We start from the raw sequence: 23,709 nt of genomic DNA, 5'->3' as shown, positions 1-23,709 counted from the left end.
GTACAGCAGCAGTGAGGGTTTTTTGGAATCTATAGTGACCATTAGTTCTACTGATGTGTCTATAACAGAGAATGAAAAGATTTCCAATGTTATTTCTAGTTTCAGAACACACAGACCCTCAACAGATTGAGTTGCCCTTTTTTTGTCGGTTAAACAAGGACATTAGGGAACAATTTACAAATGGGTAACATTCTCAATGTGCCCTTTGGAATAAAGGGATGGCTTTAAGTTATCTGTAGCTGGCATTTTCAGTGGGATTTTCTTTTCTAACCAAAATTCCTTTGCCCGAGATTTGACTACTCCCGCTCAGGGGTGACGCGCCATTCCTGTTAGCGGTGGGAATGGCGACCTCGGTGCTCATGGATGCGGGTGGAGGTGAGACGAGTCCCTGCCCGTGGGCCTAGGACAGGGTGCGTGCTGCGAGCCAGCCTTGCCGGCCACCCACACCGGCGGTTCCCATTCCTTCCCGCCTCCCTCCGCTCGCGGCTGGCCCTCAGTGGCTCAGCCCCAGGCTCAAGTGGTAGGCACATGCACCCGAACTGCCTCTCTGCAAAACACAAGACATGTGAACTCAGAAGGTAAAGGGACCTCTGCTTGTTCTGGTCAGTGCACGTTCACGGGGAAACTGAGGCTTGGCACGAGGCGTGCCCACACTGCAAGGAGAGGCTCCCGAGGGAACCGTCTGGGGAGCCCAGGCCCAGCTCTCCCACGTGCAGACGGGGTGCTCAGCCGGCATGGCGAGGCTGGCCTCCTCAGCCTTCCCCGCCCGTGAGAGAGAGCGCCAGGTGTGATCGCAGCGACAGCGACGAGGTGCCGTTGCTCCCAGGGGCTTCGCTGCCACATCTGTTTCCCCCACGTCACCGTAGGTGGCTGCCTTTGTGGGTCACAGTTGTCCTTGAAGGAGAAGATCCGGGTCGGAAGAGTGCTTTGGCGGGCGATGACCGAGAACTTGCTCCAGCCACTCGACAGACACCTCGGTACAACTTCTCGGTTGCAGTCATATCAGCTCCTCTTGGGTTGTGATGGTACCTCTTCCTCTGCCGCTTTTTGCCTCACTCTTGCTGCTTGCCCCACCCCCCACCTCTGGCCCTGGCTCTCCTGGGGCTGCTCCAGGAATTCTGGGTTCTCCCAAGGCGTCAGCGAGGCAGGGGGTGGTGCTTCATGCTGTTGACGTAGGGGTGCGGACAAAGAAAGCCCACCAGCCAGAATCCAGGACTTGGAGTTGAAACCAGTTGAAACCGAAAGCAAAAGTCCCCTTTCCAGGCCCTGGAGGGGATCTTTCTCATCAATACTTTGGTATTTTCCTTTTAAATAAAAAATTCCATTGCAAGGGTTTTGTTTTGTTTTGTTTTCCTCTATAGGCAGGGGTCTCAAAGTGCAACATCCTCGGGAACTGTGCGGGGAGGAAGGGCTGGGATGGGGAACGGAGGCTGGGCGGAAAGTGGGGGGCAGCGAGGGGGGGGGCAAGCCACCAAAAAGATATTCTTGCAGTCTAGTTCCCTGAAAAAAAACCTGCCACAATAAATAATGAGGTTTCAAAATGAAAACACCCGATAAGAGGAATGGAAATTCATGCTGATAAATAGCTCCTTATTCTTTAAATATGCATCTGGTCATATAGGTACGTATATGTCTATACGCACGCTCATATCTATGCACACGCACACACATACGGACTGCACATGTGTCCCGGGGAACGGGCGCTTGGTGGCGCTGGTACACCTGCAGGCGGCTCCCGGCGGTGGGTGGTCCGGGCTGGGCATCCTTCCAGGCCCTGCAGGGCTCTCCCTAGGGTGCCGCCGAGCTCCCAGCGAACGGGCCCCTGCCCCACCACACAGCCCGGACAGCGACCCGTCTGGCAGAGTTGTAGTGTCCGTTAAAAAAAAAAAATGCTTCGATAGAAAAAAGGGAAACACAGCTCTTGTCACTCTCTAGTTTCTCCCTCCTCGTCTTCAGTCCCGGGTAGGAAGCCTTGGATGGATCGGCTTCCCGCAAGCGCCGTCGGGGCACCATCCTCCTTGCAGGCCTGCGCCATCCCGCCCGAGCGCGCGTGCGTGTGGCGTGCGCGTGCTGAGAGCGGGGTCCCCTAGAGGGACGTCTCCACGCTGTGGAGCGGGCTCCCAGGTCTGGAAGAAAACACTGACGAGGTAGCTGACTTGGTGCCGTGCGTGGTCAGGTAGATGCCGCTGTCTATGGCGTTGTTGTTCTGGTTGGGGGACGGGGGCGGGGGGGCCCGCAGGCGCTCCTCGTTCTCGTCCACGTCCGTGTCATCGATGAGTGGGATGTTGTGGGTGTAGTCATTGATCAGAAACTCGGGCGTCGCCATGAAGTTATGAATGGAGGTCTTGGATTCCGGTTTCTCCAGGCCTTCATAGAGTGAGCTACGGAACGCTTTCACCACCCGGATCTGGAGTGGAAGGTGCAAGGACAGGGGTGCGAGGGGGGAGCAGGAAGACAGGGAGGGAGAAAGGATGGAAGGAAAGGAGGAGGGGAGGAAGGAAGGAGGGGAGGAAGGAAGGAGGAGAGGAAGGAAGGAGGAGAGGAAGGAAGGAGGGAAGGAAGGAAGGAGGGAAGGAAGGAGGGAAGGAAGGAAGGAAGGAAGGAAGGAAGGAAGGAAGGAAGGAGATAGTCAATGGCTGGCTAATGCTGGCAAATTCCACCCACACCAATAGCACAAGGTCACCGCTGACAAATGGCCATCCATTGGAATGGAACAACGGGCAGCTCTGTGTGGTTGCAGTAAGGGTGTTCGGGTTTGGGGCTATGTCTCATCAACTGATCCATATGCGGGACAAAGGGCGGTAGCTTTCTCTAGGCTGACCTGTGCACATATTTTGGAACTCATGAGTGGTAAATGCCTGGGACTCTTAGCTGTTACCCCCACTTTCCCAGCTCCAGGAGCGGGCAGGACTGGCTTAGGTGGCCCCCGGGCCCTCTGCCAAATCTGAATTCCAACTTGGTAGAACAAAAAGATGATTTGAAAAAGGGAGAATGGTAGAGAGTGGACTCCCCACTTTCTCTTACCAGAAAGTCTCAAGAACTTTCTGGTAAGAGAAAGTCCCCAGCCTATCCTCAAATGGGTCACCCTCCCCAGCTTCTCTATAGACTCTTCCTCTCTCCCGCCAGCTCTCGTAACTGTAACTAGCACGAACCGTGCCCGGACCCACGTGGCCATCAGTCTTCCTGCTGCTAAGCGCACTGGCTACTTTTGTGTCTCCATCTTGGGGCCACTCAACACAGCTGACTGCCCTGCTTCCTGGAAAGCCCTCCTGGTTTCCCTGACATTGCCACCGCGTGACCCTCCTCCTACCTCCCTGACTGCTCTGGCCCTGTCTCCTCCACTTCTCCTTCCTCTGTCCCATGGTGCCCGAGAGCCCCGGCCTGGAACCTGTCCTCCTCCCCTCTATTCAAACGCCCAGGCCCACCTCTTCGCCGGGGACTCATCTGGCTACAATCAGAGACTGTGGCCCCGGCGTCTCCTCAGAGCTCCAGGCGCGAGAGCCTGCCAGTCTCCCATCTGGAGGCATCCAAGACTGAAAATGGCCCCGCTTTGAATTTGCACCCACCAAGCCTATCCTGCTGGGAGGCCCTGACCCACCGAGATGGTTCCTCAAGCCTCCTTACAACCCTCCTGGCCTGTGGCTGATTGGGTGGTCGTTTCCCTTCAAGGACTTCTGCCTGTGCGTCTCCTGCCCTTGTTCCTGGCTGCTCCACTGGCATTTGCAGACCTCAGATCAGCATAACTCCCCGCAGGGAAGCACATCCCACAATGCCCTGATCCCTGGCTACCGTGGCCCTCGGCCCCAGCTGGGCTCAGCCACCTCCTACAGGCTCGTGCTCCCAGAATTACCCTGTCGTCTCTTCAGTCCCACCTGCACTTAGATGTGTGCTCAAATATCCTCACAGAGCTGCTGCCTCTCTTTGTTCCCACCCTGGCCCCCCACCCTGGGCTCCCTCTGGGTTCTAGAAGCCAGAGTCGACCTCTGTTGGGCAGAGGGAAGGCCTCTGCAGGGCCCCGCGTGAGCCAGCTGGCCTTGTGCTGAGATGGGGAAGCCAGCTCCTTCCTATGTGAGTGGCTGGACACAACATCGGTTGTAACGTCATTTCCAGGTCAAAGGTTCTAGGATTTGGTTTTCTTGGTTTAGACGAGGTGTCGGCAAACTGGGGCCCAGGGGCTAACCCTGGCCCTTGGCTTGGGTTTATAAATACAATTTTACTGGCACACAACCACACCCATTCATTTCTGCATGGTTCGTGGGGGTCTTTGAGATCATAGGACAGAGTTGGGTAGTGGCGACAGAGACCTGGCTTGCAAAGTAAAAATAATTACTCTAAGGTCCATTATAGGAGAAGTTTGCTGCCCCCTAGTTTAGACCATGAATCACAGCGCTGACAATGAGTCTCCTTCAACCCTCCAGTGTCTGGAACCCAGGACTGTCACTGCTTGGCCAAGCACAATTTAAATCAATTTAAACCAGTTGAATCTCAGTCATTTGAGTGCAAAAATAATCAGCCAAAGAGCTCCGTAAAATTGGAATTTTCTAACTCCAGATCTTAAGTCTGGTTAGGATTTTCTTTGAATTTGGTGAAGTCACATCTTTTGGATTACAGATGGCCAACTACTTGCACTCAGTTCCTTAGTTCCCCCAGACTGGCTCCTGAGAAAGGGCTAACACAGAAATTGAGGTAAGCATCATTTGACATTTTTAATAAAAAGAAATAGAATTCAGTTTTTGGAGTCACGGCAGATGTGGACTCATTATTTGGGCCTTTCCTGGTGCCAGAACTGTGGGAGAGCTACCGGGACGTTTATTGCGGCTACCTGGCAGTGGTGGAGAAAGGAGAGTAAGCTGGATCCCACTGCCCTTGACCCTGGGGGCCTTTGTGGTAAGTTTTCCTGCAATGATCTGATGACCTGGGCTACACCCTTTCCTCTAGCTGAGCTCCTCCCCTCATTTGGATCTGGGTCAAGTGATCAGGCCAGAGCCCTGCTGAGACCCATCCCAGGTCTCCCTGCACCTGGCTGAACTCCATCGTCTCTGCCCAAAAAGGGCAGCCAGCCCTTCCCTCTTCAGCTTCTGCAGCTCTGGAATGTTCCTTCAGGGTGCTCCTCCCAGGTATAACCAGCCTCACTTTAATGACTGTCTTGTCCCTAGCCTTGTTTTCCGCCTATCAACAGAGTGCGGACTCGAGCAGTCACTCAATCACCAACAGGGGGTGCCAGGGCCGCTGGCGCAAACTCACGGTTGGGGCTCTTGGGGCTCCTGGCCGCCAGAGTCTCTTCTGGCCTTCCTACAGGTCCCATTTCCCCGCATTCCCATCCTGGGCTGTTAACAAGTCACTGGTATTGGTGTTACGATGGGGTGTTTTCAGGCCACCCAACACTGAAGAACACAGTCACTTCCTGGGACACTGGTTTGGTGACAGCCAGCAGTGTCGAAGAGAGGCCTGCCCTAGAGACCCGAGCTCACCCACGGGGGCTTGACCACATCCCCACAGCCGAATTCAGGACCGCCCACCAAGAGTGACCACGGCTGAGCGGAAACGTTGCCCTTCCCCTCAGGCCGCCTCAGGCTACTCTCCCGACCTGGGACCATCAGGTCGCCTCTCCATCTCTACCACTCCCAAGGGGACCTTGCCACCCTCAAGGCTGTCAGTGCCACCGACAGCCCACACGCTGCAGTAACACCATATCTCCCCTTTGAACCACCTCCGCCTATGGCTGCGGCCAGCGTGCACCCCTTCCCAGCATGCACTGCTCCACCTCCCCTGGGATGGCCGAGGGCTCTACCGGACTGAAGGAGGCTCAGGAGGGCCCTCGGCCTTGGCCCCATCAGCCCTGGTCTTCCGGTTCTAGTGCCGGGCTCCTGCGAAACCACAGAGGCACCTCGACCCCCGACCCCCGACCCCAGCGTCCTACAGCAGCATGCCCCATGGCCCCCAGTCCCCCAACCCCTTCACGGCGGAGGCCCCTCTACCTCCACTGCTGTGACACCTGCAGGGCCCTGGGGGCCCCTTGGGACTCAAGCCCCCAGGGGCGGAGACTCCGACTGCCTGGTCTCTTGATCTCTCCCTGGCTCTTGCCTGTGTGGCTGACATCCCCGGGGTGCCTTGCAGCCTCCCTCCTCTCCGACTATTGAGTCAGGCCCTGCCCTCCCAGCCTGGCTGGTGTCGGGACTCTGAGCATCACAGCAGGTGAAGGAGCTGCTCTGGGTCCACTCCGTGCACTGAACCCCCCGAAACTCCATTTTGCTGAGGGCTAATCTGAAAGTAAAAGACATGAAAGCACTTTCCAGTAAACTTGACTCCTAAGGCTACAGCCAAGGTGCCTGGGAAGGCCGAGGGGGATCAGGTCGGGCTGGGGCTGGAGGGCTCTTCCGTACCTTCCTGTCTCACCCCAACCGAGACCCGCCGTGCTCCCCCCCCCCCCCCCCGCCAATTTCCTGACATCGGAGCGCCAGCCAGCTTGCTCCTGCACTGCCTGGGTACCCCGCCCCGGGCCCTGCACCCACTCACGGATGTTGCCTCCTCCCTCGCCTAGCGTACTCATTTGTCTCTCTTAAAAGAGACCCTGTCTTGGCGCTGCGGTCCCCTCTAGATGCTGGCAATGGCCGCTTCTCGCCTCACCCCCTGCTCCCCAGGTACCTCCCCAGCTGGGCATCCAGCGCTCCCCATGCCACATCCCCGCTTCCTGGCTGGGTACGGGTGTGCAGGGTCTCCGTCCACCCCCACCCCCCTCACATCTGGGGGCCCCAGGGCTCATCTTGGGACCTTTTCTCTTCATCTACACCCGCACACTTCCCAGGTGCTCGAATCTGCCGTGGCCCTAAGTTCCATCTGTCTTCTAATGAGTGCCGGGTCCCTATCTCCAGACTGTGGGCTCCGGCTGCTACTTTAGCTTCACCCGCCCCACGCCTCCTCCCTGGTCTTCCTGCCAGTGCCCTTGACCTCTACCGTCTATTCTCTGCATGGCAGCCCAAGCAATCTTTTCAAATAAGAGCCCGAACAAGTCACATCCTCCACTGGTCTAAACCCTTCTGTAGCCGCACCTCCTGCCAAGTCAGGGCCTGCCTCGGGCCGTTTTCTTTCTCATCCTTCTTTTCCAGCCTCAGCTTCTTGGCTCTTCCGGGAAGAACACTGGCACACCCCTGCCTCAGGGCCTGTGCACAAGCTCTTCCCCACTGAGCCTCAAGGCTCCCCCTCACCCTCCGTCTCCTTGCCGTAGCCCCCTGAAGACAGGGCTCCGTCTGATTCACCGAGCTCCTCAGCTCTCAGCACCCAGCACAGCGCCTGCACCCAGCAAGGGCTCAGTGAGTGGGCAACTCTGCCGAAAGTCTTCTCCAGCAACGTTACACCTGCCCTTTCGCCTGCCTAGACTGTTCTGCCAGACTGTCCTGTGCTGGCTTTTTCTCTTTATTCAGAACCCGGCTCACACATACATCCTTCTAGAAGCTGTCCCGGACACTTAGCATAAGCTTACTTCTCTGTTTGTTCCTTGCTGTCCGCCGCCCGCCCCGACATGTGAGCGCTGGCCTGCCTTCACCTGAACCATGAGCTCCACTAGTGGGGACAGGGCAGGTGATGGCCCAAACTCACAGCACCACGCCAGCCACATAGAGCCAAAGCAGAAGGGATGCTTATGTCAGACTCTGCAACAGCACTATGCTACTGATGGATGCTTGGGGTGCGAGCAGAGGGGCTGAAGGTCAAGGCTGAAAGTGGGGCAAAGTGGATGGACTCCGCTTTTGTTTTGACCTTCAATCGCTCAAGTTTGCAATGCAGGTGGTGATGGGGGCAGAGTAGGGATGCGAACACTGGGAGGCAAGGGGAGGCCTGAGGGAGCACCCGCCCCATTAAAGAAATGCACAAAGGGAATGAAAAGAAAAGAAGAGAAGAGAAAAACAAAAGCAAGGCTCCAGAACGATGATGACAACAGTAACAACAGAAACTGCGTTTGACAACCTTCTGGCCTTTTCTCCTCTGTGCTGTAGGACAAGCAGGCCCCAGATGGGGAGGGGTCCTCATGCTCTCCGCCCTCCACTTCTGTCTCACTGCTGCTCCTGCAAAGCCCTCCCGCCCACCCCCTGCCCACCACATGCTTGATGGACATGCCTGTCTCTGTGCCAGCCACTAATCCAGAACCTTCTGTGGGAGGGAGGGGACTTTCTGCTCTCCTGGCATTCAAGCTCTGGGTTTACGGCAAACTCTGAGCAGAGCAGCTGGGGAGAGCCAGGGGAACTGCTTTCCAAGTACTTTGGGGTTCCCAGGTCCCAAACCCTCCCTGCAGGCATGAGGGTGAATCGTGACTTGAAAGCGACACAAAGAGGTGTGGGGCAACATACCCACAGTTGAAGAGGAAGGTTCCCTTTCCTCACCAAGGAATTAAGAAACTTGAACTCCAGAGCTGGCCCTCCCACTGATGGATCGAACCCTAAACCAAAGGCAGGGCTCTGTGTATGTGGGCAAATCAGACATGCTAGCGGCTGGCAACTTTCGTGAAGGTCACCTCCCATCCTGTGTGCGTGCATCTGTGTCCAGGACTGGGAGAGTCCAGATTCACGCTGCCGATGTCAACAAGCCGTGGCACTGAGGTGACCCAGGTACGGTGGGTCCCTGGCCTTTCGGGTAGTGGGCCTTGCCTCTCATCCTGGCCGTGGCCAGGTGCAGGGCCTCAAAAAAGTCTCTTGAGCTCCCTGGGCCCTAGCCCCCAGCCCTGGGAGTTGGCCTGGAAGTGCCCACTGGGGAGGGCCTAGGAGCAGGGGTCCTGGGGTCTGCCTTGGGCTGCGAGCTGGCTCGTACTGTAAGAATTGCCTGGAAGGTCCTTCCCTGGGGTGGGGCCCATGCTTGCAGGAAGGGCTCGTGCAGGACAGGGTGATACCAGTCCTAGAGTGGAAACAACACTGTCAAATAGCTGAGAAGAAATGCCAGTACCCAGAAACCCAAGGGGAGAGAGAGACTTGGCTTGAAATGGATGGACTGCCTGAGAAAGGAGCAAACTCCAGCAGACGAGGCTGCGCTCGCTTTGCGGGGCTCCTTCCTCTATGGGGCTGGCTCGATTCCTCAGGCCCCAGAAGGACGTGTGCAAGGAAATCATGGGGGCTTACCCGGCATCAGCATTGCCAAGTTGGATGCAAGGCTTTCATGTTGCAAAGGCAATTAAAATAAAGCAACTGCTATGATCTCTTTCAGGCTAGGTTCATCCGAACTAAAGAGCCCTGAGGGAGCTCTTCAAGGCCACATGTGACCAAACTCACTGCCCACCTCCGCGCCTTCCGCCCGGTTGGGTCAGGAGCCGTATCGTGAAGCACTGTAGCAATAAATGTTCGAGTATAGAGACCCAGTGCTGCTGCAGGGGACAGGCTTTGGAAGGTGTGGCTGGGGAGGTGGCGGGGTGGGGGGGGGCGGCTGGGGTGTGTCCGTGTCTCCGCTCACACCTGGAAGCAGCCGTCTGGCACCCGGCTTGCTGCTGGGTAGTAAACGTGGGTGAACCCCATATACCATCTGGGGCCATGGCTTGGACCCTCACACGCAGCCAGGGTGTGACGCCAAGCCTCTGGCATTAGTGTGTGAGCGGGGAGGAGCCGGGGTGACCGGCATCCCAGCAGGGGACAAGATTTCCCTCCTGGCTGGTTTCCTTAAGACCGAAAGCGGTTATTATTAACGGATGCACTTTCTGGAGCCACTCACAGGGGCTGGCCTCCAGGCCACGGCTGAGGTCCCGTGAAATGAGGTGGACGCCATGGAGGGCAGATGCCACACCCCAGGTTGAGAATGAGTATTGTGTGTGGCTCAGGGAGGGTGGCCGGGTGCGGGAAGCCTGGGGGGGCGGGGTCAGAGGTCGGCTAGAAGGTTGAGGAGGTGAGGCTGTGGGTGTGCTGAACTCCGAGGGTCTCTGCGTCTCTAACTCTCCCTGGTCACCCCTCTAGGGGCTCTCCTTTCCCTCTGGCCCCAGGGACATTCTCTGGCCACCTCTGGCCTGGGTGCCATGTGCTGGGACCCGTGTCGGTGAGCGCCGTCACCTATCACTGTGGCCCTCGGGCTCCTTGTACACAACCTGCACTGGGCCATCTAAGGCCCAGAGGGCCTCAGGTTCTCAGTGGAAGTGCTGTCAGACCAGCGGCCTTGCTCCAGCATGTGGGATAAGGGCCAGGCTGGCCGGGCGGTGGGTGATAGGAGATGTCCCATCAGAGCTGGGGTTCTGCTCAGGAAAACCCTGTGGCCTGCGCCCACAGCACCTTCTACAATGCTCGGCTAGGAGCTCTGCTGTGGTCTGTGCCTTGCCTTCCTTCCAGTGAGTTCCAAGAGAGGGTGGGGACCTGCATCTAGTCACTTTTTTCGCCGCCGCCACCACCGGGCCTTTCCCTGATTTGCACAATGAGGGTGCTGGGTTTAATGGTTTCTCTAGGCCCTCAGAGAGTTCCAAACCAATCTGCCACGCAGTGGTGATGGCAGGAGGTGGTGTTGGTTGGTGGCTTCCAGAAGCAGGCATGTCCCCTGGTGTTGCCTGGTCCTCCAACCAGCATCTTCCTCCACAGTGGGGTCTTTTCTGAGGTGCTGCTGCTCAACTGGGATGGGCTGGGACATTGGGATCCCCTTGCTATCACACCAGCACCCTCCTAAGACAGGCACTAGTTAGATGCCCCTGGAGTAGCTCAGGACCAGGGGGAGGGGTGGTGTCTTTCGCACTGTTCTTACCAGGCACTGCTGGGCTCCCAGAGGTGGGAAGACGGGGGTGACAGATGGCTGCAGAAGGAAGGAAGGTGCTAGGAAGAGGAGAGAAAGAGTCTCCCACCAGGGAGGAAGCCCAAGGAATCCAGAGGGAGCCAAGAGACAGCAGGCCTCGCCAGGATCCTGGAGGGGAGGCCCGGGCTGGCCCTGGAGTGGAACAAGGCCAGAGGTATGGAGAAGGCCCGAGGGGCGTGAGGAGTGGGGGCTGTGTCGGCTGCCTCCCCTGCCTCAAGTCAACAGACAGATGGACGGACAGACAGACAGAGAGGAAGTACAGACAGAGATGGCAAAGAAACACGTGGAAAAAAGTCACGGGTGAGGGAGGGACAGGGGCAGGTCAGTATGTGCCCCTTCGGCAGACCACGCCCCCTCTTGTCCCTTCATTTCCAGGAAGAACGTGCGCTGTCCTAGTCTTGCCCTAGCTGGCGCGCCCCCAGGAGGCTGAGTACCGTTTCTGTCCTCAGTTGACTGGAGGTAGCTGAGCCCCGTGGAGACTTGTCTGGGTGGACTGGTGGTGAGACCCTTCTGGGACAAGGCTGGAGCTTTCCAGCCTGTCTGTGATGGCTGTTGGCCAATGTCTGTGGCCCAGGTGGGGGGCCCAGTGAGTGTGCAAGGGAGCCGGAGGTGTGTGTGGCCTGTGGTTTGGGGGTGGGGTGTGTGCGTGCACGCACATGTATGTGCTGTTTCCGAAGGGGACCACATGGTCCAGCGGGGTCTGGTGCGGCCCACATCCCTTCCTTAAAGGGCAGAGTGGCCTGAAACGACAGTTTGAGCAAGAGGAGGGATGCCCCCCCACTGGGGACCTCTCACCAGTTCCTAAAAAAAAAAAAAAAAAAAAGCGAAGAAAATGCAAAAAGAAAAAAAGAGAAAAGACAAGACAAAAGGCAAAAGGCAAAGAGAAGAAATCAAGCAAAAAGAAAAATGCCAGAGTCTGGTGAGGGAAAAAGGCACGGTTAACAGCTCCCGTCTGTGGGGAAGTGATGTGTTCACGGAGGTGAGAGTTGCCAGGTTTCACTGGAAGGAAAGGAAAGAGGTAGCATTGAACCATCCCAGCAAGGGCTCTGGGCCCATACTTGAAAGTTTACTGCTTGGTTTTTGAGATGTCGAGTCTGTTACAAAAGCAGGTGGCCGTGGCCGGGAGCAGGGACGTTCCCTGCATTCTCTCTCATTAGGGAAACCATGGGGCGGTGGGTTCTAAGAGCTTTCCCTTCGTCTTTGTAAAAAGATACGAGCAAACACGGAAGTTTCTCTCTTTACGACAGCCCCTGGGTTCTCTTGAAAACGTGACTAGCATGGTGGGAACGTTTCACTGGAACATGTAGGAAGGAATCTACCTGTCCCGGCTTCTTGGAGGAAGGAGGAGAGAGAATGTGGACCAGACCATGTTAAGACCTTCCAATCCTGACGCCTGTTTGGAAAGAGCAAAGGTGCCTTGGGAACAAAAGGGACACATGGCAGAGTGTGGGCGGGGGGTGTGAGGATGACTCCTGTTTGAGGAACCCCTCAGACACCTCACATACGGGCGGCTCAGGGCCAAGGCCTACAGGGCAGGTAACACCCGAGCAGAAGCAGTCGGCCACCACTGAGCCCACCTGGGGACACGTGACAGCGGCCTCCCGAAGCCCACCTCAGGTGCACTGCCTTTGGAAACCACCTCCAGGAGAGTTCTGGAAGCTGTCAGTTTAGTCCCAAGTAGGTGGGCCGGATTATTCTGTTGCGAACGATGCCGGAAAGGCACTCGCCTCCCCCTGCGGCCCTGCGAGGCGGTCCCGAGCCTCCCTTTGGCTGCCCCGCAGAACACCGACCAAGGCCCCATCCTGCCACCGGACGCCACCAGAAGCGGCCCAAGTTCGTGAAGAACCATTGGCAGATGCAGACAAGTTCAAGAAAAGCAAACCAACGACAGGAGGAACGAACAGCGAACAACCAAACAAGGCAAAGAACAGAAGGTCCGGCAGGGCCATGGATTCAGTACATTTCATAAGAGGATATGGCTTTGGAGACACACACCGTCTGGGCAGAAAGGACTGGACGGGGAAAAAAGAGAAGGAAGAGTTGGGGAGGCTTTTGCTCCCCCAGAGATGCCATTTATGAGAGAAAAGGGGACTCAAGACTCACTCCCAGCGGCACTGGTGGGATTGGCAGCAGAGAGAATTACGTGAGTAGGGGTAGAAAGATTGGTTACGTCATGGAGCTGGCTGAGGACTGAAGACCGCCGGCGCACAGCACCCTGAAATGAACCGCTTCTCTTGAAGGTACTCACTACCTCCATCTGTGGGAGAGAAAATGAGATAAAGTTTGGCTTGCACTGCGTCCCGGCTACCGCACGGGGGTGGGGTTGGGTGAGGGCAGGGGCCACGCTGGGTACACGAATGGTGACAGGAGACGGCATCTAGGCCGCCCCGCCCCCTTGGGGCTGACAGCGCTTCGGACGGGGCCGTGGTCACGTGGTCACGGCTGGGGCCAGCCTCCGTGTCCTCCACCGAGAGAGGGTTTGCTGAGCAAATGATTAGCACTCAGAAGACCGGGAGGGCGGGGAGGCGGGGGTGGGGGGGGGCGCGCGGCAAGCCTTTGCAGAAAGAGCCACTCGCAGTCACCAGCCGCTCTTTGCGAGCCACTTGTCAACAAATACCTGGGTCTGGCAGTCCTTTGAGATCCCAGATCACTGGTTCTCCACCCCCTTTTCCGCCCCGATATACCTGAGGGGTAGGACTCGCTCCACTCCCCGCTCCCGTTAGGACAAGGCTCCCTGTGGCAGTGCTCGTGGTTGGTGCCGGGACCGGGGCCTTCCCCAAATGCCCTTTGTTTACGTTGCTCTAAGCAACAGACGCAAACTGCTTCTCTGCCCTGCCCTGCCCTGCCCTGCCCTGCCGGGAGGCTCAATCTCTTCAGAGTGATGGAGGCGGGTGCCCCTGGGGGAGCCTCCGTGAAAGGAAAGGATTTAAAATGCAAAAGCACTTGCTTTCTTTTATCAGACTCCTTTCTGCAGAGCCACAGGCCCGGCAGGAGGGAGAGCAAAGAGACTGGAGTGTCCCGGGAGCAGAGATGGCTTTTATTTGCAGCCCCCTCCCTCTTAGGCTTCCTAGGGGTCAAAAGGGACGTGGGTCTATGGGAAATGACAACCATGGGGTGGACTCACTAGGAGTCCTAGTGTCTTCTGACTTCCCGACCCCCATCTCTGACTGGCGAGCGGGCCTGGGGGTGACTCAGACCTGAGACCTGTGACTGAGTGGCCACAGTGAATGTTTCCCCATCCGGAGACCGTGTGTCTACGTTCTGGGAGGGCAGGCCAACGTGGCACACCTTTGGTTGCCCCTTTGGGAATGCCTTCCGGGGGTGGGGGTGGGGTGGGGTGGGGAGATGGGTGTGTGTGCAGATCTTTGGCCTTAGAAGGTGGATCTGATTTCTGGAAAGTGCCATACAGTTCACTGGATGACGTGAGCGGCAAAGCAAATGTGTAGTCCTGGAGCCTGGAGCCCACTGGCTGTCTACTCTGGGCCCAGAGTAGGCGGCCCTGTGCCACACCCAAGCCCTGCGGTGGCTTTGTGGTGGCCCCTAGACTCGGCAGGGAGTCTGACATGGGGCCAGGCTTCTGGGAAGAAGGCAGCTTGAGTGCTGGCACATGAAGATGTGCATCATTTCAATCCCTACACGCGCGGTGGAAAAAGACTTTTGTCCCATACTCTGCCCCCGAGCTCCCTCCTCCCCCACGCCCCCTGCCCCCAACACACCCCGCTCGTGAGCAGGGCAACCTCACTGCCAGGGCTGAGACCCGTGCGTAACGCAGAGTGGCCACAGGGGGCTGGCACAGTGTGTCTAGTGTGCCCCGATGACCTGAAGGAAGATGGCCCGTGATGTGATGCACTCTTAACTGCAGCCAGGGCGACGAGGCAAGGAAAAGATGCCTTTTCTGCCTCTGATTGGACCCCTCTCCTCACGGTGTCCGGATGGGATGACGGTGTCAATCAAAATACCTCACAATTGCCCCCCCCTGCCCCCCAAAACCCAGTTGCTGCTGAAGCTTCTCGTTGGTTTATAATGGAATGTGAAATGGACCACGTCGTGAGTGCTTCGAGAAGCTCCGTGTTCTGGGTTTCAAGGACTCTTTTTGATGCCGGAATGACCCCCCTGTCTGGTGCAGTAATATGTTAGTATGGAATGGCGGTGAGAGCAGGTAGCAGGTTACAAAATGCCTTCACTTAGCAAAGCTGTGCTGGCCCCCAAACCCTGCAGCTCCGTTGTTTGCAAAATCCAGAAATCTAGGCATGTCTCCCTTGGCTGCCGGCACCTACACGCTGGGGCGCTTTATGTCTGTCCTTCAAGCAGGTATTTTGAATCAAAAAGAACAGATGCTCTTAAAAAGTTAGCTCAAGTAGCCGATTGGCTCAGCATTCTTGAGGAGGGTGGTGAATCGGATGTGACAAAGGGATGATCCTGTGGAGCAGTGAGGGGCTCTCTGGAAAGGACATGCACTATGCTAGGGGATGGGGGGGGGAGGGACGCTGTCACTGGGTGACCTTGGGCAAGTCCCTTCTCTCTGGGCGCCCCCCCCCCCCCCCATTGCATCATGTTTGAAGTAGGGACCTGACTGGCCAGTGTCTACTGGGGCAGTGACTCCCAGGCTCTGACTGAGGAGACCCGCTCGACCGGCCAGGAAGCGGTGGCAGGACTCAGAGCCCACAGGCGCATGGAAGGCACAGACACACACTGGTCGGGCACCACTGAGCCCCCCCCCCCCCCCCATGCCTCAGACTGGGCAGGGGCTGTCCCAGCTGCCAGAAGAATGGCCACCACCTCGGGCTCACGGGTGTCAGGCTCCAGGCTCCACAGCGCACCCGGGGCCTAAGACATTCTTGCTTGGCCGCGCTGGCTTAGGGGCTTGGGGCGCAAGGGGGAATGAGCCACAGACCTGGACTCCTGCTTCTCCACTGGAGAAGCCCCTTGCATCCCTGGGGAGCTCCTTAAACCGGACTTATTTGGGGCCACCTCACCCAGCCCTACGATATCCCAAGCCCTGGGGGCAGCCCAGGAGTCTGCAGCTTTGGAAAGTTCCCTGGGGCATTCTGCTCCTCACTGATTCCAGTGCCCTGGGCACGCGAGGGCCTACGGGGGCGGGAGAGAGTGGTGGTCTCTGGGCTGCTGCCGGATGAGGGGGGCCCCGAGGGAACACAGCGGCAGCTGGGGAGCCCTGGGGCCCAGATCGTGGCCGGCATGGAGGCACAGCGGGTGCACATCTGGAAAAGCAGCAGGGGTTACAAGGGACACAGGGTGTGTGGGGTGATGCCAAGAGGCAGGGGCCTGAAGGCCATGGTCAGGACTCTGGACTTGACCCTTCAGACCAGAAGAGAGGCTACACTGGCCACGGCGGGGCAGGGGGCAAGCTAGCTGAACGAAGGTGGGAGCAGCGGGCAGGAGGCTGAGAGCTTGTGGCTGGAGCTGAGGCTGGGGCCTGCGGAAGAAAGAAGTAGGGGGCCCTGAGGCTGAGCCCCGGGAGACTTCTGGGGACCGTATGGGAATAGCAGGCAAGCTGTGTGTACGGGGAGCCTCAGGCCGGGGGCAGGGTAGGCACCGGCTGCCGAGGGCGCTTTGGGTGAGGTGCGTGAAAGATTCCTTGGGATGAGCTTGTGGTGATGTGTGACAGGCTGGAGGCAGACACAGGGCAGAGGTGTGGTCTGAAGCCATTCCCCAGGCCCAGGGGCCCGCGGCAGGAGTGCGGGGCCGGGCAGGGCTACGTGTAGGGTAGTGGCCTTCCCGTTGGTGGGACCCCCAGGAGAAGAAGCACGGGGGCTGGGGGTCCTGGACAGCACGTGGAGAAAGGTCAGAGGCGGGGCTTTGGGAAGCACGGGAAGGGCAGAGAGTGACAGGTGTCACTGGGGGCTAGGGAGGCAGCAGGGAGACTACTCCGGTCAGACACTGGTGACTAGGCCGGGAGGATGGGGGGCAGGGGTGGCTGGACTGGGGACGTGCTTTCAAGGGGGCGGACCTGAACGGATGGGCCATGCTGCTGCGCCAGCTGTGCGGGGAGACAGGAAGAGTGTCTGGGAGCTGAGGGGCTGAAAGGAGGTTGGCTCAGGGACCGTGGTCTTGGCCAAGCCCACCGTGGACATCTTGGCTCAAGGTGTGGCATTCAGAGGCTACAGCTGAGGGCTTGACGCAGGATGGAGGGACAGCCCAGTTCCGGGCCCTGTAGGTCGCACAGACCTTGGTGAGAACTGCGTCTGGGACCCTGCGGGCAGAGGCCAGGCTGCGATGCGATCACGAGTGTGAGGAAAGGATGCGGAGAGACGGAGTACAGAACATTCTGGCAAGAAGGCTAGCTGGGAAGGGTTGGGGCAAAGAGCAGGGGCTGCTCTGGCAGACGGGTCTCCTGAAGCCTTCGAAAGTGCCCGTGGCTGAGTGGTCATTGTGACTATGTGACTTAGGGACGGAGATGAAGAGAAAGAAGCAGCTTCCATAGAAAGAAGCTTCCATAGGGCTCACGATATAACCCAGTGCACGGTGAGCTCACCAAAGGCTGTTTGGAACGGGCATCTGTCTCCTCCCAACAACGTCACCTCCCTGTCACCAGGCTGCTTCCGGCAAATGAGGCAAGGCCCAGCGGCCGTGCAGACAGTGGGTGGCCTGCGCCCCCTCCAACCCACCCCAAGAGACAGCCACTGATCACAACACACGTCTTTAGCTGACACCGGCACCCAGCGCGGGGGAGAGCCGCCTGGGCTCTGACAGAAGCGTCAGAGGTGGGCCATGTCTGCAGCACCGCAGCCAGCACGCACATCCGGGGATGGCCCTTGCTCGCCACCCTCTCAAGGCAGGATAGCCAGAGAAGCCAAGCGGCACGGTGGCTTACCTGCGTCTGAATCCGATTGAGGCCCCGGAACCAGAGGATCTGGCCTCTGCGGAGCTCCCGCTCGGCATGGTCGATCTCTTCCTCCCCCTCGGCCAGCTCTTCATCGGTCATCTCATCCTTTCCTGGCCCGTGCCCTGCTTCCTTCAGGCACTTGAGCTGGCTGGTGGGGATGGTGGCGATGACCTGGGGGGCCAGAGGCGAGGGGTAGCAGGCGCAGGTGGCTGTCAGAGCACAGCTGGTCCTTTTGGGGTAGGAGCTCTGCTGGGGCTGGGGAGGGACCCACACCTCCCGCCTCCCTCTGACAGCTAGTGCGTATGCCCCTTGCACTCCAGCATCATGCACCACTGTTTCCTAAACACCCGTTCTCTGTGGGCAGACTGGGGGATGGGACATCCTTTTTGGTCCCCGAGGCTGCATGACCAGGAGCGGTCCCCGGGGAGCAGGGTGCGGGAGCTGTTGGGGCCAAGGAGCGTTTTCCAGCGAGGGGAGGTCTGGCCTTGGCGCCCCACCCCCCCGCCCCGCTCCTGAGAGGGGACCGCTAGGCCCCTGGCACATCCTGCCTGACAAGGCAGTCTCAGTTTCCCCGAGGGCCCTGCCGGGCCGTCTACGCTGACAGTGTGATTCCTGGTGGGGCCCCGGCTTCACGTCTGGGGGTCAGAGACTGAGGATCTGAGGTCAGCCACGCGGGAGCCCTGGGCCCACAGGACCGACCCCCACTGAAGTCCCCGGTGCTCAGGGAAGCTTCCGTGGAAGCTCACTCCCGGTCTCTCTCGGACCCTGCCTTACATATGCTTGATCTCAGACTTCCAGCTTCCTGAGATATGACTAAGACGCAGGGCAAAGTGGGTCCTGCACCAATATTCTAGAACTGCAGAGCAATGCTTTCAGAAGCCTCTTGCGTGCCTGTGGCATGGGCTTCTTCTTCCTCACGTCACCATTGGGTGCTGGAAGCCTCCCTCTGTGCATGCCTTTAACCATCAAGGGCTACAGGTGTCTGACTTTCACGTTCTAGCATCTCAAAATATTTCTTCATTTTCCTTGACACTTTCTTTCTGCCCCTTGGAGGATTTAGCACGGTGTGGTCTAGCTTCACATCCGTGAGCGTTTTCCAAGCCGCCCAGTTTTAGGGGACGATTTTGGGCTTCTATCATGGAAAGGGGAGTGCTGGGTGATTTTTGCCGGGGCTTTGTGACATCCCAGACGTGGCCCTTTGCCCTCTCTCTGCTGACAACTGTCGCCTGTGGCCGTGTACCTGAGCCGTGGCCTGGCCCGGGCCTGAGCCCTGCTGTGTTGCCCACCCTGAGCACACCGAATGCTTTCCTGAGCACGGGCTCTGAGGTGCCGTGGCCCCCCCCACCCCCACCCGGCATTGTGTCCATCCCTGGAAACAAGGAAGGGTCGGGGCTGGGAAAGGTGACGAGGCAGACACTCACCTGTCCCCAGACCAGCTCCCCAACGCCAACGAACAGGCACCAGAGCCACTGCTCCGTGGACAGGGGGCAGCAGCTGAAGGGCTTTCCGCCGAACTGGACGATGACAATCTGCAGGGGTGGGATGGGAGGGAGGCAGGTCAGAGATGGGCCATTGGGTCCCCCCGGCAGATGGGGCTCTGGCCGTGGCTCAGCAGATGAGCCACATCTCCCACTTCTGTAAACTTGACGCTTTACCGTGTGCCCTGCACGCCCGTGCTGGACATGCCTCATCCCGGGTGCCCCAGTGACATGCCCAGCCAGCCTTGCCTGGGACTCCTGCTGCCTCACTGCCCCTTCCTAGGGAAGAACCCTCCTCCTGGGGGTGAGCTGTTTAAATACAGACCAAGCAATCCCGAGCCCAGGCCACCACCGCCTCTGATACCGTGCTGTCCTTTCTGCCCTAATTCCCCAGGCCAGGGCGCACACAAGCAGAGATGGCGCTATGCACCCCCCCGAACCCTGAAATTATTCGTAGTCATGAGTCCTCGGCCTGATCGCCCCACCCCAGTTTCTCCCCCAGAAACCACAGTAAAGGCTCCCCCTCTCCCTCTGTCCCCAACCGACCCAGGTGCTTCCCCAGGTGGACCCCTCATGGCGTGGCAGGCCCCCTCCTTTGATCCCTGTGAGGAGCAAACGATCCTGGCCTGTTGTCCTCACTATACGTCATGCTTTCTATGAATACACCCTACTTTTAAAGGCTCAGACTCCCGAAGAGTTGACTGACCAGCCTGTCCACAGCACGGTGGCAGGCAGAGGCCGATGGTCAGCACTGGGGACAGAAAGTATCCCAAGGGAACCTTCTAAAGTTATGATAGTCCCCTGGCAAGGAATCCAGCGCTGGAAATGGGAGTGGAAGACGCAGAGGGAACTATGAGGAGGCTCGTTCTGAGGAAGGCCCTGGAAGGCTCTCTGGAAGCCAGCAGGGGAGCGCAGAGGGCCTGGGGTCACAAGGCATGCCGGTGGGGCCTGGGACAGTGGGAGGGGTGGAACTGGTTCTGGTTCTGTAAACGGGGATGGGGAGGCCGGTAGTGGGCATGGTCCCCTGCTCCTCGTCTGGTGCCAGTATACGGTCGCCCCCGCCCCCCCCTCCCCCCACCCCCCCGCCTACCTGAATTGCAAAGGTGCCCAGGACGATGGTACAGAAGATGGGGTTGCTGAAGATGCCGTGGAAGACGTTTCGCTCGCCGTGAATCTTGCGGGCGTTGATCTCGTTGAAAAGCTGCATCATGACGAAGGTGTTGAAGATGATGGTGTAGTGCTCTGATGGTGGAGAGTGCAGGGGTGCGTTCCTCCCACTGTCGATGTCGAAGAAGAGCTCCCCTGCACGTGAGGGGGCACGTGAGGGGGGCGGAGCCCTGCGTGGAGGCAGCTCCCGGCCAGTGTCGCCTGAGGAGCGCCAGGGGGTCTGTGGCAGGGCCACAGGCAGCCCCACCCTGTGGTGACAGGGACCTGGAGGGAAAGTAACGGGTATCTCCCCACAACACGTGCTCACCCCTGGAGCAGAGGTCTGGCGCAGAAACCCCGGAAGAAGACACCGTTTGCCTTCTGGGTTGAATGGGGCTGGGCACAGGGTGGGCCAGCCCTCCTCCGCCCTGTCCCTAAGACCGGGCGGCCAGGCGTAGACCCTCAGGCAGGCCATGAGAGAGAAGCTTCTGCTCCCGAGATATCAGAGAAAGGCCCCCCGAGAGGATCCCCAGTAGTGACATTGTGGTCCCCACACACTGTCCCTCCTGCCCCTCAGCAAATACTGTCCTGCAAACTGAGCTTCCAATCTGCTCCCGGGAACGCGCCTGCGCCCTCAAGGTCAGGGTTGGTGACATAACGGAGAGACGCCACAAGCAGACAAAGCAACAAACCCACCCCAAGGAAACTGCTGGACAGAGCCAGAGCCCAGCCGGCCCTGGATACCCAACCCACAGCCGCCTTCTCTCGTGCCCCCTTCTTCTGGCTTCCTGACAGTTACTCCTCTCTGCTCCTCCTCCTCTCCCTCCACCCCTCCTTCCTCCTCCTCCTCCTCCTCCTCTTTCTCTTCCTTCCTCCTCCTTTTCCTTCCTCCTTCTCTCCCCCTTCGCCCTCCTTTCCTCTGCCCCTCAGGCCTCTTCTCTGTCTTCCACTCTCTGCCTCACCTCGACTGCTTCTCCCTCTCCTATCTCTCCTATCCCCTCCCTATCCCTCCACCTGTCTTTCCTGGTCCCCGTCTTCCCACTGTCTGTGGCACAGTGCTCTGCTCGCCGTGCCCTGGAGAAATGGCCATAGGGTGAGTGGATGGATGGGGGTGATCTGGGTCTCAGTGAAGGACAGCAGTTTCTCAGATGCACAGGGGCCTATGACACCTGCACGGGGCACGCACACAGAGAGACAGCGGGGAGGTGAGCGTGCAGGGGCCCGTGCTGGAAATTTGGTTCATGGGTGCTCATCTGTCCCTTCCACTGGCAAACAGGGCCCGAACCTGTGCGGCCAGCGGCAGGGCAGTGTGACCCGGGGCCAACCTACCAACGAACAGCAGCGTGAAGATGATGGTGAGCTGGTAGACCGCGTGGCCCAGGATATTCTTCATCATGGTGCGGGAGATCAGGGGCTTGTCCCGGCCGTATGGTTTCCGTAGCAGCAGTGACTCAGTGGGTGGCTCTGTCGCCAGGGCCAGAGAGGCAAATGTGTCCATGATCAAATTCACCCACAACATCTGCACAGCTTTGAGAGGAGAGTCCTGTCGAGAGGAGGCAGTCACCCTAACATGGGGCCAGAAGGCCCAGTGGCCCACCACTCCAGTGGGAAGAAACTCAGCCTGGGAGCAACATCATAAGGATTCGTTCCAGTGAAACGCGGCAGATCTGACCTTCCCATCAAAATCTAACATCTCCATCCCTGTGCGAAGGTTAGCAGTGGGTTTTCACTGGGCTTTTGGATTTCCTGCTCTGAAAATGCTGCCAGCCTCCCTTCTCTCACCTGGTGGCAGTGACCTAGAAGGTGTGGTCCAAATTGTCAGCAGGAGATTGACAACCCGTGTGTTATCCCAGACCGTGAAAGTGCTCGACTGGTGGGTACTCTGACCTCCAGTCAGAACTGACAGATCCATAGAGACAGAAAGCAGATGGGTGGATGTCAGGGGCTGGGGGCATGGTGAGGGGGCAATGACTGCTTAGTGGGCACACAGGTGACAAGAAGGTTGTAGAATGAGTTAGAGGTGGTGGTTGGACAACATTGTTAATGCGCCAAAGGCCACTGAATTGTGCACTTTCAAATGGTTACTGCGGTGCAGTTTATGTTATGTGGATTTTATCTCAATTAAAAAACCTTTCAAAGGGAGACGAGTTCTGGACACTCACTACTGGGGAGAACGAGACTATTGGAAAGGGGAAGAGGTTCCTGCGAAGGTTAAATATGGAGTTCCCATCTCAGCCCGCACTTCCAGTCCTAGATCCACACCTAAGAGAAATGAAGACGTAGGTCCACACACAGACTCGTACAGGTGTGCTCACAGCAGCATCAGTCACAATCACCAGAAGGTGGAAATGACCCCAATGCCCACTGACGAAGGAAGGGACAAATGAAATGTGCTCTCTCCATATGACAGAGCAATATTCTGCCATCAAAAGGAATGAAGTACCGATACTGGCTATAACATGGATGGACCCTGGAAACATTGTGCTGAATGAAAAGGTGCCAGACATGGAAGACCACATGTTATTTGGTTCCCTTTATATGAAATGTCCAGAATAGGCAAGTCTGTAAGGACAGAGAGCAGATCCGTGGTTGCTGGGGAGTGGGGGAGGGGGTGGGGAGTGCCCGCTAATGGGCCCCGGGGTCTTCTCAGGGGAGATGAAAACGTTCAGAAACTAGACACAGGCAGTGGTCGTGCACACTGTGCGTGTACTGATTGCCACTGAACTGTGTACTCTCAAATGGTGAAGTTTTTGGTATGTGACTTTTATCTCAAAAAAAAAAAAAAATCTGTGGCAAAGAACCCCCTGGCTCTTGCAACTCCCGGGATGGGGTTTCCGGGGCCTGCTCTCTGCACTGGGGTCAGGGTGCAGGAAGCAGGCCGGGCCTGGGAAACCAGCTGCCTCCTGCAGGCCCTGTGCCTTGTGGAAGGGAGAGCCCAGGGCCCTCCCTGGGCACAGCGGTCCCCAGTGCCCACCTGAGTAATGCAGGCCCCCGTGAAGGCCACGATCACGGCCACCACGTTGACTGTCAGCTGGAACTGCAGGAACTTGGAGATGCTGTCGTAGACGTTCCGGCCCCACATGACCGCCTTGACGATGCTGGTGAAGTTGTCATCGGTCAGGATGATGTCTGAGGCCTCCTTGGCCACATCAGTCCCCGCAATGCCCTGGGGGGCACACACACAGTGTCCACAGGCCCCTCTTCCCCAGCCCCCTTGACGACCCAGCCTACCCGGGCTTACTGTCTGGCTTCCCTTCCAAATGAGGCTCCCCGCCAGCTGCAGACAGATCTGGTTTCATCCAATGCGACTTTGTACTAGGAGTGGGCAGGTTGTCTCATGGCCTGGTAAGGGCCTTTGCTCATAAACAGAGAGGGTGTTGCTACCACGGCCACCACCACGGCCTCACGTACGAGGCCCAGCTGCCACCACGTGACCACCAAGTGGTCTTCTGTCCGGTCTTAGCATGCCAGAGCGGCCTGCTGTATAAGGAGCTCCAT

The 23,709-nt window shown here is 58.1% G+C and overlaps 1 protein-coding gene across 4 annotated transcripts in view; it reads right to left on the bottom strand.

Annotated features, from left to right (window-relative positions):
• Nucleotides 1–67: 67 nt before the first annotated feature.
• Nucleotides 68–23,709, bottom strand: part of ATP2B3 (ATPase plasma membrane Ca2+ transporting 3) — a 61,955-nt gene continuing 38,313 nt past the window's right edge. The window contains exons 16-22 of one of the 4 annotated variants that reach the window (XM_058712187.1): nucleotides 23,186–23,377; nucleotides 21,541–21,754; nucleotides 20,156–20,367; nucleotides 19,009–19,116; nucleotides 17,576–17,758; nucleotides 12,887–13,000; nucleotides 68–2,407 (exon numbers count right to left, since the gene is read on the bottom strand). In XM_058712187.1, the coding sequence (XP_058568170.1) occupies nucleotides 2,087–2,407; nucleotides 12,887–13,000; nucleotides 17,576–17,758; nucleotides 19,009–19,116; nucleotides 20,156–20,367; nucleotides 21,541–21,754; nucleotides 23,186–23,377 (1,344 nt within the window). In that variant the 3' untranslated portion in view covers nucleotides 68–2,086. Of the gene's footprint in view, nucleotides 2,408–12,846; nucleotides 13,001–17,575; nucleotides 17,759–19,008; nucleotides 19,117–20,155; nucleotides 20,368–21,540; nucleotides 21,755–23,185; nucleotides 23,378–23,709 lie in introns of all 4 variants that reach the window. The other 3 variants (XM_058712188.1, XM_058712191.1, XM_058712189.1) reach the window with 3 other exon arrangements.

This window comes from Neofelis nebulosa, chromosome X, assembly GCF_028018385.1.
Source record: "Neofelis nebulosa isolate mNeoNeb1 chromosome X, mNeoNeb1.pri, whole genome shotgun sequence".
NCBI lineage: Eukaryota > Metazoa > Chordata > Mammalia > Carnivora > Felidae > Neofelis > Neofelis nebulosa.
Note: the sequence above shows the minus strand (reverse complement) of the source record. Positions and strands in the feature narration are given on the sequence as shown.